Raw genomic sequence first — 11,964 nt, forward strand, 5'->3', positions numbered from 1 at the left:
CACTTCTGAGTCATGTGGGGAAAAGCTACTCTTCAAAGTTAGCTCTTTCCTGGTGCACAAAAGTGTGGTGGAGATTTCTCACCTGTTGCTGTTTTCTGGGAGCCCAGGGCTCAGGTAAAATCAACTTTTCTCTGACTTAGACCCATTAAGTTAAGTCTCTTACACAATTCCATGGCAGCTATCTTTACTGGTGACCCCAGATCATAAGATGATCAGAGGTGTTTAAAATAAAATAATAGGCCCTCAATGGAGTCACTTACGCTAAGTCCCATGTCACCAAAATGAGATAACTTAGTCACAGTTTCAGCTTTCCCAGAAATGAAACCTTACACCAATCAGGAATCACCTGATCAGCACCAGTTGGGTAATCTGCCTGAGAAACCCCTGCCAACTCTTGTAAGGACATCAACCTTGCAACAACCAATCTGCCTTTTCTTACTATGACTTCCTTGTTCCTTTTCCTTCTGTCTATAAAACTGTTTCATTTCGTACATCTCCCCAGAGCTTCTTTCAATCTGCTAGATTGTATGTTGCATGATTCATGAATTAATGAATAATGCCAATAAGGTTGTTAAAGTTTATTCTCTTGAATTTTGTTCTTTAGCAGACTAAACACAATAAAAATCAATCACCACTGTGCAAACTAACTACTTGTATTCACTAGAGTTATGGAAACCTTCGTTGTTCTCTCCAGCACATTTTTCCAGAGGCAGAAATGCTGGCAAACTGGTGACCTCAGAGCTCACAGGGCTGCTCTGCTGATTCACACAGGATGGCCAGCAAGTGCTTTCCAATAAGATAAGTTTGGACAAGTCCTGGGAGCACCACCCTAATTCTTTATTATATCTCACTCTTAGTTGGCTCAGTACCAAGGTAGTATTGTGGAGTTCTATAAATCTTGGAAGTAAACCCTGACTGTCATGCCAACAACTCTCATTCTGTCATTCAGTAACAGACCATCTGCATCACAGTTTCTTAACAACAGCAGTTTTGAGAATTCAGAGCAGGGTCCCTGGAAGCACAGGAAGTACCCTTCTAATAGACCTGGTTTTGCATATGCTTAAATGGCCCCACTGGGGATGGTGCCCTGGAAGGTGAGGTGAGGTGAAGGAATGAGGAGGTTAGAAAGGAAAGGGTGAGAATACAGTCCACCTTGGAAAAGAGGCTCTGAAGCTGAGGGGACAGAGAATTGAAGTGATGGCAGAGGAATGAGCACCCCCCCAACCTGGCTTTTCTCATTATTCCCTCCCCATTTCATTTAGTCTATGAATCCAAACTCAGCATATTCCAGAATGCGTCTGCCCTCTGCATGTCTGCAATGAAAGTCGTGGGTAATCTATCTCCTACATCCTTAAAGTAGGGTCTGAAGGACAGCAGTGAGTGAGTGAGGGTCTCACCTGGGAAGTGTGCAGAAATGCAGAGTCTCTGGCCCCTCCCAAGACCTACTGAATAAGAATCCTCAATTAATTATCCCAGGTAATTCACTTTTACATTAAGCGAGAGGAGCCCTTCACAGTGTTCATGATGAGCTATGTCAAAATGTGGCACTTTGGCATATTGAATATTTTGAGCTAAAGAAGTTTGTAAAACAGCCGGTGCAAGAAGGACTTTCTGATCTTCCCTTACACCAGGTCATACGACCTTCATGTGAAAGGTGCCCGCCATACCTAGAGGGAAGGACTATAGTTATTTTCAAGATGGAGGGACGTGGAGAGGAATCTGAGCAAACAGGACGTGCTATGATTCTCTACTTAATTACATTTAGCTCATACCTCCTTTTTCCTATCATATTTCCCCACCTCTGTCAACTCTTCATCAAATCCATAATAAAAATCATTTCTTTGGATCTTTAATTTAAGGCTCTTGTGTCACGTAAAATTTATATAAAATAAAATTGAATGCTTTTCTCTGTTAAGCTATCTTTGTCCGCTAAAATTTTAAATCCATACAGGAAAGCTAAGAGGTTCCAAGGAAACAATTTCCCCCCATACACCCTGGACTGTAGTATGTAAGGGACAGAAGCCAGTCGTATTCTTTAGGAGTAAAGAGTTTTTGACGCTACTTGTTAAACACCTTTGGATTTTTGCTCTTTAAAAATTCCTGTAGCACATTGATTTTGTATCCCACAACTTGACTGTATTCCCTTATTATTTCTAAAAGTTTTTTAGTGGACTCTTTAGGGTACAAAAATCGGTTGTGTTTCTAGACACTAACAATGAGGTAGCAGATAGAGAAATTAAGACTACAATCCCATTTACAATTGCAACAAAAACAATAAAATACCTAGGAATAAACTTAATGAAAGAGGTGAAAGATCTGTGCACCGAAAACTATAAAATGTTGTTGAAAGAAATTGAAGAAGACACAAAGAAATGGAAAGACATTCCATGCTCTTGGATTGGAAGAATTAACATTGGTAAAATGTCCATACTTCTGAAAGCAAGCTATAGATTCAACGCAATCCCTATCAAATTTCCAACAAAAGTTTTTACAGAAATAGAACAAAGAATCCTAAAATTTATATGGAACAACAAAAGACCCCGAATAGCCAAAGGATTCCTGAGAAAAAGGAACAAAGCTGGAGGTATCACACTCCCCGATTTCAAATTATACTACAAGCCATAGTAACCAAAATAGCATGGTATTGGCACAAAAACAGACACACAGATCAATAGAACAAAATTGAGAGCCCAGAAGTAAACCCACACGTTTATGGACAGCTAATATTCGACAAGGGAGCCAAGAGCATACGATGGAGAAAGGAGTGTCTCTTCAGTAAATGGTGTTGGGAAAACTAGACAGCCACATGCAAAAGAATGAAAGTAGACCATTCCCTTACACCATGCACAAAAATCAACTCAAAATGGATTAAATACTTGAATGTAAGACCGAAACCATGAGACTTCTAGATGAAAACGTAGGCAGTACGCTCTATGACATTGGTCTGAGCAGCATATTTTCAAGTCCCATGTCTGACTGCACAAAGGAAACAAAAGAAAAAATGAACAAATGGCACTACATCAAACGAAAAAGTTTCTGCACAGCAAAGGAAACCATCAACAAAACGAAAAGACAACCTAACAATTGGGAGAAGATATTTGCAAACCACATATCAGATAAGGGGTTAATATCCAAAATATACAAAGAACTCCTACAGCTCAACAACAAAAAAAACAACAATCCAATTAGAAAACGAGCAAAAGATCTGAACAAAGATTTCTCCAAAGAAGATATACAGATGGCCAACAGGCATATGAAAAGATGCTCAACATCATTAGCTATCAGGGAAATGCAAATCAAAACTACAATGAGGTATCACCTCATTCTGGTCAGAATGGTTATAATTAACAAGACAGGAAACATCAAATGTTGGAGAGGGTGTGGAGAGAAGGGAAACCTTGTTCACTGCTGGTGGCAGTGCAAACTGGTGCAGCCACTATGGAAAGCAGTTTGGAGTATCCTCATAAAATTAAGGATAGATCTACCATATGATCCAGCTATTCCACAGCTAGGTATTTATCCAAAGAACTTGAAAACACAAAGGCGTAAAGATACTTGCACCCCTATGTTCATTGCGGCATTATACACAATAGCCAAGACTTGGAAGCAACCTGGGTGCCCATCAAAGGACGAATGGATAAAGAAGATGTGGTATTTATACACGAGGGACTACTACTCAGCCATAATAAATGATGAAATGCGGCCATTTGTGACAACATGGATGGACCTTGAGGGTATTATGCTGAGTGAAATAAGTCAGAGGGAGAAAGTGAAATACCATATGATCTCGCTCATAAGTGGAAGATAAAAACGACAGAAAAAAAACCCACATAGCATTGGAGACTGGACTGGTGGTTACCATTGGGGAAGGGGGCAGAGGGGAGGGCAAAAGGGGTGATTAGGGTCACATGTGAGGGGATTCACTATAATTAGAGTTCAGGTGGTGAACATGATATAATGTATACAGAATTCGAAATATGATGTTCATCTGAAAAAAATAAAAATTAAAAAAAAATTCATAGAGCAATAGAAACAGCAGGAATTGGCAGTCACAGAACTTGGAGTAAATCTCTGGTTCAGTTCTATTTGAGCAAATGATTTAATCTCCAACCCTCAAGTACCACGTGGGTAAAACAGGGACAGAGAGCATCATGCTGAACTCACACAAATGCAGAGAGGAATAGATGAATTATGAGCACCTGACTCAGAGCAGGAACTTAATAAACACTAGGTCCTGCTCGTTAATAAAAACGTACCTGAGAAATAGTGATGCTTTAAAGTTTAAAGTGCACATGCATCATTGCTATAGTTTAACTTTCTGGTTTATCAGAATCTTCACCAGACTTTATTGAAAATGCCAAATGTTGGGAAAAAGGCAGAAAAACAACATAATTTGATTAAAGCCGTGGTGACCTCCCCTGTTTGATGGCTGTCAGCCAAGAGAAGTGGTTGATTGTGATCATTCTGTCTAAAATCCTAAGAAAGTTGTTAACAAATTGCAAACAAACAAGTACAGAAACAAAGTCTGTTGGAGAAAAGTAGTTTCCTCCTTGGCACTCTGGTACACGTTATGAGAACTTATCTTTATAATCACACACTTATCCTGCTTTGTCCTTTGGGTATGATTTACAGATCATATAAAGGAGTTTTTGGATGATGTGTGTTGTGCAGCTCACTCCTCAGAACATTTAATGTTGTAACTGAAACAGTCATATGGTAGTGTAGATAAAGACATAAGTTTGGAAGCCCAGGTCAGACCCAGATCTGGCCCAACAGCTCCAGATTCCATCACTGGTCCCTGACTGAAATGACGACCAGCTTCGTAAGGCCTGTTTTTCCCCTTTTCCCTTACTTCTTTCCTACCTTTGTGTCACCCAGCATCAGCCTCCTCAGTGCCCCATTCGCCTCTTTGTTTCTGAGGGTGTAGATCAGGGAGATCAGGAGAGGGGTGATGATGTTGTAGAAGAGGGTGAGGAACTTGCCCTGGTCTTGGGAAGAGCTGTTCCCAGGTTGCGTGCACATGTACATGATGTTTCCATAGAAAAGTGAGACCACTGTGAGATGGGAGCCACAGGTGTTGAAGGCCTTTTGCCTCCCTGACACTGACTGAATTTGTAACACTGCCCTCATGATGTAGCCATAGGAGACCAGGATAAGTACCAGAGGTGACAGCACAATGCCCACTGCCAGGACAAACGCAGTGCCCTCAACGGCAGCTGTATTGACACAGGCCATCCTGATCAGGGCGGGTGTCTCACACAGGAAGTGGTCCACATGGTGGTTCCCACAATGTGGTAAGAGCAGGGTAACTGGGGACATGGCCAAGGAGTTGGCCATCCCACAGCCCCAAGCCACCAACACCAAGGCCATGCAGAGGCATGGATTCATGATCACCATGGAGTGAAGGGTCTTGCAGACTGCAACAAAGCAGTCATATGCCATGACGGCCAGGAGCAGACACTCCACACCACCCAGACCCAGGAATAGGAAGAGCTGGATAGCACAGCCAGTGTAGCCGATGGTCTTGTCACCTCCACTCAGGTTACAGAGGAGCTGGGGGATGGAGCTGGTGGTAAAACTGAGGTCCAGGAAGTAGAGATGTGTGAGAAAGAAGTACATGGGAGTGTGGAAGTGGAAGTCCAGCTGGAACACCAGGATTATGGTAGTATTGCTCACAAGTGTCAGGAGATATGCAATCAAGATGACCACAAAGTGGATTCTCTCCAGATGGGGACTATCAGAATACCACAAAAGGATGAAATTTCCCTGGGTGCTGTCATTGGTTCCATTACCTCTACTGCAACTGAAGAGAAATATGGATACTAATAATGGTGACAGTATGTATAAGGGAGCACTTACTATGAGCTGGGTGTTCTATGCTGTTTACATTTATTTATTCATTTAATGCCAACCACAGTGATAAGAAGTTGGCACTCTTATTACCCCTGGCTTACAGAAAAGGAAACTGAGGCAGATGTGTGTTAAGCAAATTATGTTATAGAAAGGGGCAGAACTGATTCTGAACCCAGGAAATGAGGGTTAGAGTCTTCACCCTTCACTGCTGGTACTGCCTCAAATTCCAATGACAGGAAGGACAAATCCTGCCATGACTCAACCACTGATTCTTCTCAAGACACAAGTTCCTAAGCTCCTGCTAAAACCTCAAAGCCCAAAAGATAGTCCCTGCATCATCAATTAATGGTATTTAGGAAATATTCATTATATGGAGAATGCTTCATTTGCTCCTTATCCAAAAGACACACCTCACTTGTTTGATCATTATTCTTAAGGTAAACTACCTAAGTAAATAAATAACGTGTGAGGCAGTAGAATATTATTAAAGCAACATACACACAAAAATAATCTCGCTTTCTTTCTCTCTTGGGTCAGGTATTGAAGAAATAGAGTTTTTTTTTTTTTCTTTCCAAGTACTATATACCACTTGAGGAGAAAGCAATCACAAATATTTGCAACAGATAGTAAAACTTTAATGCCACAATTCACATATATGTACAGAAACTTCTTTCAAATTGCAATTCGAAGAATGTACGATATTCAAAGCAAAGCATGTCTGAGAATATAAACCACAAGTCTTACAGACTGATCTAGAGGAATGGATTTAGAACATTTGGACTACAACCCCAATCTCCCCTGTTATAATCCCTTAGCCAACAGATACCATTATGAGATCTTGGAACACTCATTTACCTTTTCATAGTTTTCTCAACTAAAATGGTATTAATCAAACTACCTTGTTTGTTTTACAGATGTGTTTTGAGATTTTTTTAATATGAAAGACAGTTGGTAAATATGAAAGTCTATATGTATGTTACATCAAGCATATGTATCATACAAACAGGGAATGGGAAAATAAGCTCATGAGAGTAGTCAGGGAAACTCTGAAAAAAAAGAGCAATTATAATGAGGAGAAACTATCCTTAATATATATCCAAAGATACTTTGAAAATATCATCATTGAAACATAATCATTGACCAGGCATTTTGGGTGTGGGGAATGTTAATCCTTCATTAACTTGATTCACTCAAACTAGCAACAATTCAAAAATGTAAACATTGAAAAAATACAACTACTATAAGAAAGCCTAATAGTTGTTCTGTTTATTTGTTTTTCTTGGTTATCTTGGATTTAGGTAGATCTCGCTAGACAACTTGCAAATCTCTAAAGATCTGAAGCAATATATAGATAAATTTGCATATTTTTTAAAAAGTCTATACTGTAAGAAATGCAACAAAATGTAAAGAATAATGATCATCCTAGAGAAATTCAACATAACAATTGAAAAGCTATCATGTTTAATAATTATTTCAAGAAATTGGCAAGAGAACGTGTAACAAGAAATAGGCAATGATTTGAAGAAGCAGTTCATAGACATAAGATTTACAAAAACATGACTTAAAAGCATTAAATTATTCCCAGTGATGATTAAGGGTATAAATTTAGAATATAAATATAAAAATATTTTCTTTCTAGATAGGTAAGTACTTAAAAATGTCATATATACAGAGCTAGGAAAAGTGTAGGGAAATGAGCCCATTGACTCTTGATAGGAATTTAAACTGGCCTAGTATCTTTGGAGGGATCTTAAAAAACATCGTTAATTAAAATGCACATATATTTTGACATTGTACATGTTATTTTAACAAGAGAAACATTTGTATTCCATAAAATTTAGAATTACATGGTTTTTTTTATGACCCACTAAGTCTGCATCTAGGAATTTGTCCTTCATTTATTAACCTGAAACATGTAATTACACCTCCTCAAGAATCTCCACTATAGCATTCATTGAAATGGATAATACTCAGAAACAATGTATATGTTTAAAGTTACTGAAATGATTTAATAAATAACAACTTTAAGAACTAGAACAAAACCACTACTAAATTGAAATAAGTATATGTATGCGGCTTCCCTGATATTTTTTCCAAAAGTCCCATTAATTTCAAACAAGTGGAGGGCAAAATATAATGTTTCGTGAGATTATATGAAGTGTGACCCCATTTTTTCGGTCAAAAACTCTCTCTAGATCCATCTATTTCTATTAAAATTGAAACAATATCTGGAAGCATACATTGAATTGTTAAAAAAGACTCACTTCTAGAGATTGAGAAGGGGTTTAATGAGATTTTCATTTTTACATGATCCTTTATTTATTAAATAATTAACTAATAATTGAATTATTATGAAATTTTAAAAATGCATATGCATGTATATAGTATATTATTTAGAAAATTTCCTTATGAATAATGCTTTTAATCTGTTAATCTATCCTTTTAACTTTGTCATGACTCTTTTACAGAGATATTGTCCCATTCCTCTTAAAAATATATGTTTTTTAATTAATAATCTAGACAAGGAATGAAAGCAGGAGTACAGGAAGTTAGGAAGGAAAACAGACTGAAACAAATTTTCAATCACCATAATAAAGCCAGTGTTTCACAACAAACTTCTGCACCATTTCATGGTCCTAAAATTGAGAACCCTTTGAATTAAGAGAAACGTGGAAATGAGAATCACACAGGAAGTGGTCCACATGGTGGTTCCCACAATGTGGTAAGAGCAGGGTAACTCGGGACATGGCCAAGGAGTTGGCCATCCCACAGCCCCAAACTCAGTGAAAGGGCAAGAGTTTGGTTTTCATGATAAGTTGAGATCCAACCTGCTTCTGAATGGGTTTTCTCAATTTTGATGTAGAGGGAAATTAGCAATAATTGAAAGAGCATGTTCTTGTTAATACCTCATATCTTTCCAGCTCTTAAACAGGATGCTGCCCTTTCCTCCTCTTGGAACAAGACAGGAGCACTTGTCTTGCAACAAGCCCTGCTGCTAACACACACTTCTTTCCATGGAAGAAACAGATCTCTCATGTGGAAAACAGAGGTCCTTCACTTTCTGAGTGGTTCTAAGAAGGGACAAATACATTCTCCCTTTAAATTTAAACTGTAGCAGGAATATAATGTTTGCTTTTCTCTGTTTAGATGTCCTTCTGAGCATACTGGTCCAGTATTAACAGCCTCCAACTCTCCCCACCTTTCCACTTGCGATTTATTCTTTATAAGCACCTTCCACAGCCATTGCAAATATCTTCATATTTAACCTAATTTTCACTTGTTCTTGCACACAGCAAATTTCATGGTTTGTCATGTGAAATAATCACCACTCTCCCGGTGAGAGGAGAGATAGGCAATAGGCATCCTTTTATCTTTTATACATGGACTCAGTGTAGCATCTCGAAGAATGAATACTTAATTGCTAATGTGGCAGTTCAAGTCTTTCCTACCTTAGGCAATCATTTACTTGTCATTGCTCAAATCTAGAAAAACTGAAAAATGTTCTCATTCCAAACTGAAGAGACCTGAGCTCTCCTCACACAAAAGTGTGTGGTGACGCATGGAAAGTTCAGGGAATGAAACCAATGGTTGACAACTCATGGTTTTTCAGGCATGATTTTGTCTGGAATTGGAGATGGCAGAGTATCTCACCTGTATTAAGGGGAGTATTGCTTTGTAAAACATTTGTTCAATTTGTGTATTTGGGAGTGAGTGTGCTACCAGTGTGCAGCAGGGTAAAATATATGTTTCCCTGTAGGTGCTGGTCAAAAAATGTGAACACTATTGCCCCCAAATTCACCTGCCTCCTCAGACATGCCCGCACTGAAACCACAAGTCCACAAAATGTCCTTTTTTCAGTTCCTAGAGGGTGAGTGGTCATATGGTTAAAGATTTTAGTTTACCCCCAAAACATTTTTATTCTTGAAGATTAAAGAGTTTTAAACTCACAAAAAGTGTGCCAGCAATTGCATACGATATGAAATGGAATCAATATTTTCAGACCAGGGAGCAGGCCTAGATCACCTCAGTCATGAGCTAACGTTATTCCATCTCCCACCATGAGATCGATAATACCCTTTTCAATGCTATTTTTTTCAAAATGAAACTCACATGGCTGATTGCATTTTCTTACATCTGCCTGACAAATCTCAGTCGCTCTTAACAAACACCAGTGTCAACATAAAAAAAAAAACAAAACTTTCTATTTTGTGTTCCTTCATGTTTTGTTTACTCAGTACTTTTAAATTTCATCTTTTCTTTTTAAGATATTATTTTTTTCCTTTTTCTCCCCAAAGCCCAAAGGTACATAGTTGTATATTCTTCGTTGTAGATCCTTCTAGTTGTGGCATGTGTGATGCTGCCTCAGCGTGGTTTGATGAGCAATGTCATGTCCGCGCCCAGGATTCGAACCAATGAAACACTCGGCTGCCTGCAGCAGAGTGCACGAACTTAACCACTTGGCCATGAGGCTAGCCCCTATATTTCATCTTTTAAACATCATTTCTCATTGATAAATTTATTGCTGTGTTAAAAGTAAACAGCATGAGTCATGATGTAAGTGCTTGTGTGTAGATTTCTGTCTTGGCGTTTCTGTCATCATCCATAAACTTTCCAAGATCAAGGAGAAATTTCCTCATTTTCTTTTTTTTATTTCCCTTTGAGGAACTCCATATGGCTTTTTATATTTAACAAGCCAACAGAAAAATACAGACATCTGCATTGATCTTCTAAATCTATAAATCTATTCACCATTTTTATTTGTAAGCTACAAGAAACCATTGAAGTTCAAAAACGGGAAGGTGCAGATTTAGTTGAAGGACCTTGGCGGGAATGGGCAATGTCTTCTCTCCTCCTGAGTGCACACACATGCTCCAGCTGGGTACAATTCTAGATGTGGGAGGAAATGAAAGTGCCACTCCTGGGCTTGGCCCATTCTTCTATAAATGTAATGGACCATGATATTTGGGCAGCAGTTCTTATGGCAATGACAACATGATGCAACTCTCTCAAGGAAAAACTAGAGAGGGATGCTGATGGTGGTCTGGGTTCATCAACAGCTCCAAGTTCTGGGGAATCTTCTGAACCCATGGCGCTATTAGTACTTACATGGAAGTGTGCTGTAGGCATGCATCAAACTCTCCAATCTCCCATAGGGTCAACACAGAAAATGAGGACGATGAGAACTTGCCCCTTGCTATGGAAATAATTTATTACATCATGTTACATAAAATAAGGGACTCAATCTATTGTTTTTCTAAAAACATAAATACTGATGGAAATATGCCCCATTTCCAAGAATTCTCATGTGTCTAAGAAAGAATTGAGGCATAATCAGTCCCATCCCACCTGGAACAGGATCATGCTTTTTTTTTTCTTAAATCTACTGAAAATAAGGCAAAAGTAATTTGACATTTTTTAACTAAGAATTTTATGACTGAAAAATAAACCCACTATCCTATATAGTAGAAGAAATTCACAGGTACATCATTTAATAGAAAGTTAAAAGAGCTAAAAGTGTGAACTACTTATTTATTTTTATTTCTTTGTTTTTGGATTTTCAAAGAAGATGTCAGCAGACCTGGATTTATATTTTAGTTTCAAAAACAGTTGGATTTTCTCTCTAGTTAAGAGGGAAATTGAGCAAGCATCATGAAACCCTGATTTATTAGATTGTGTATATGACCATTACATTTTAATGCTTTTGTAGAAGCAAAAATGATACCACAGAACATAAACTTTTAAAGATAATAAGTAAATAAATTAATAGAAATACAGTCCCTAGAATCAGTCAGGCAATATCAGAGAAAAATAAGACTATTTTAAGTCAATTTACTAAGGAATTAGTCCAAATTATTATTTGCATACATTTGAGTAGATATGGTCAGAGAATCAGAGAGTAAAGAGAATATTCCATATAGGTGAATGTGCAGAACTTGTACATTTGTAGAATATATGTTCTATTCATATGCAGACCACATCCATGTTTCCTTCTTCCCCACATAATGAGAGAGCAGAGCCTCAGAGGGCCCCAGAAGGACACAAAAATGTGAATGGTGTTTGGAGAGCAGATGGGTTTAATAAATCCCAGTGTTCCAAATTTCACTGCCCTTT

At 38.2% G+C, this 11,964-nt stretch overlaps 1 protein-coding gene across 1 annotated transcript; it reads right to left on the minus strand.

Moving 5' to 3' along the window:
• Positions 1–4,848: 4,848 nt before the first annotated feature.
• LOC138920973 (olfactory receptor 2W3-like) lies at positions 4,849–10,941 on the minus strand. Its single transcript, XM_070252753.1, has 2 exons — positions 10,808–10,941; positions 4,849–5,803 (listed from the first exon to the last, which is right to left on the minus strand). Exons 1-2 carry the CDS (start codon positions 10,939–10,941, stop codon positions 4,849–4,851), a joined length of 1,089 nt encoding a protein of 362 aa, XP_070108854.1.
• Positions 10,942–11,964: the final 1,023 nt, after the last annotated feature.

The sequence above is a fragment of the Equus caballus genome, chromosome 27 (assembly GCF_041296265.1).
Source record: "Equus caballus isolate H_3958 breed thoroughbred chromosome 27, TB-T2T, whole genome shotgun sequence".
NCBI lineage: Eukaryota > Metazoa > Chordata > Mammalia > Perissodactyla > Equidae > Equus > Equus caballus.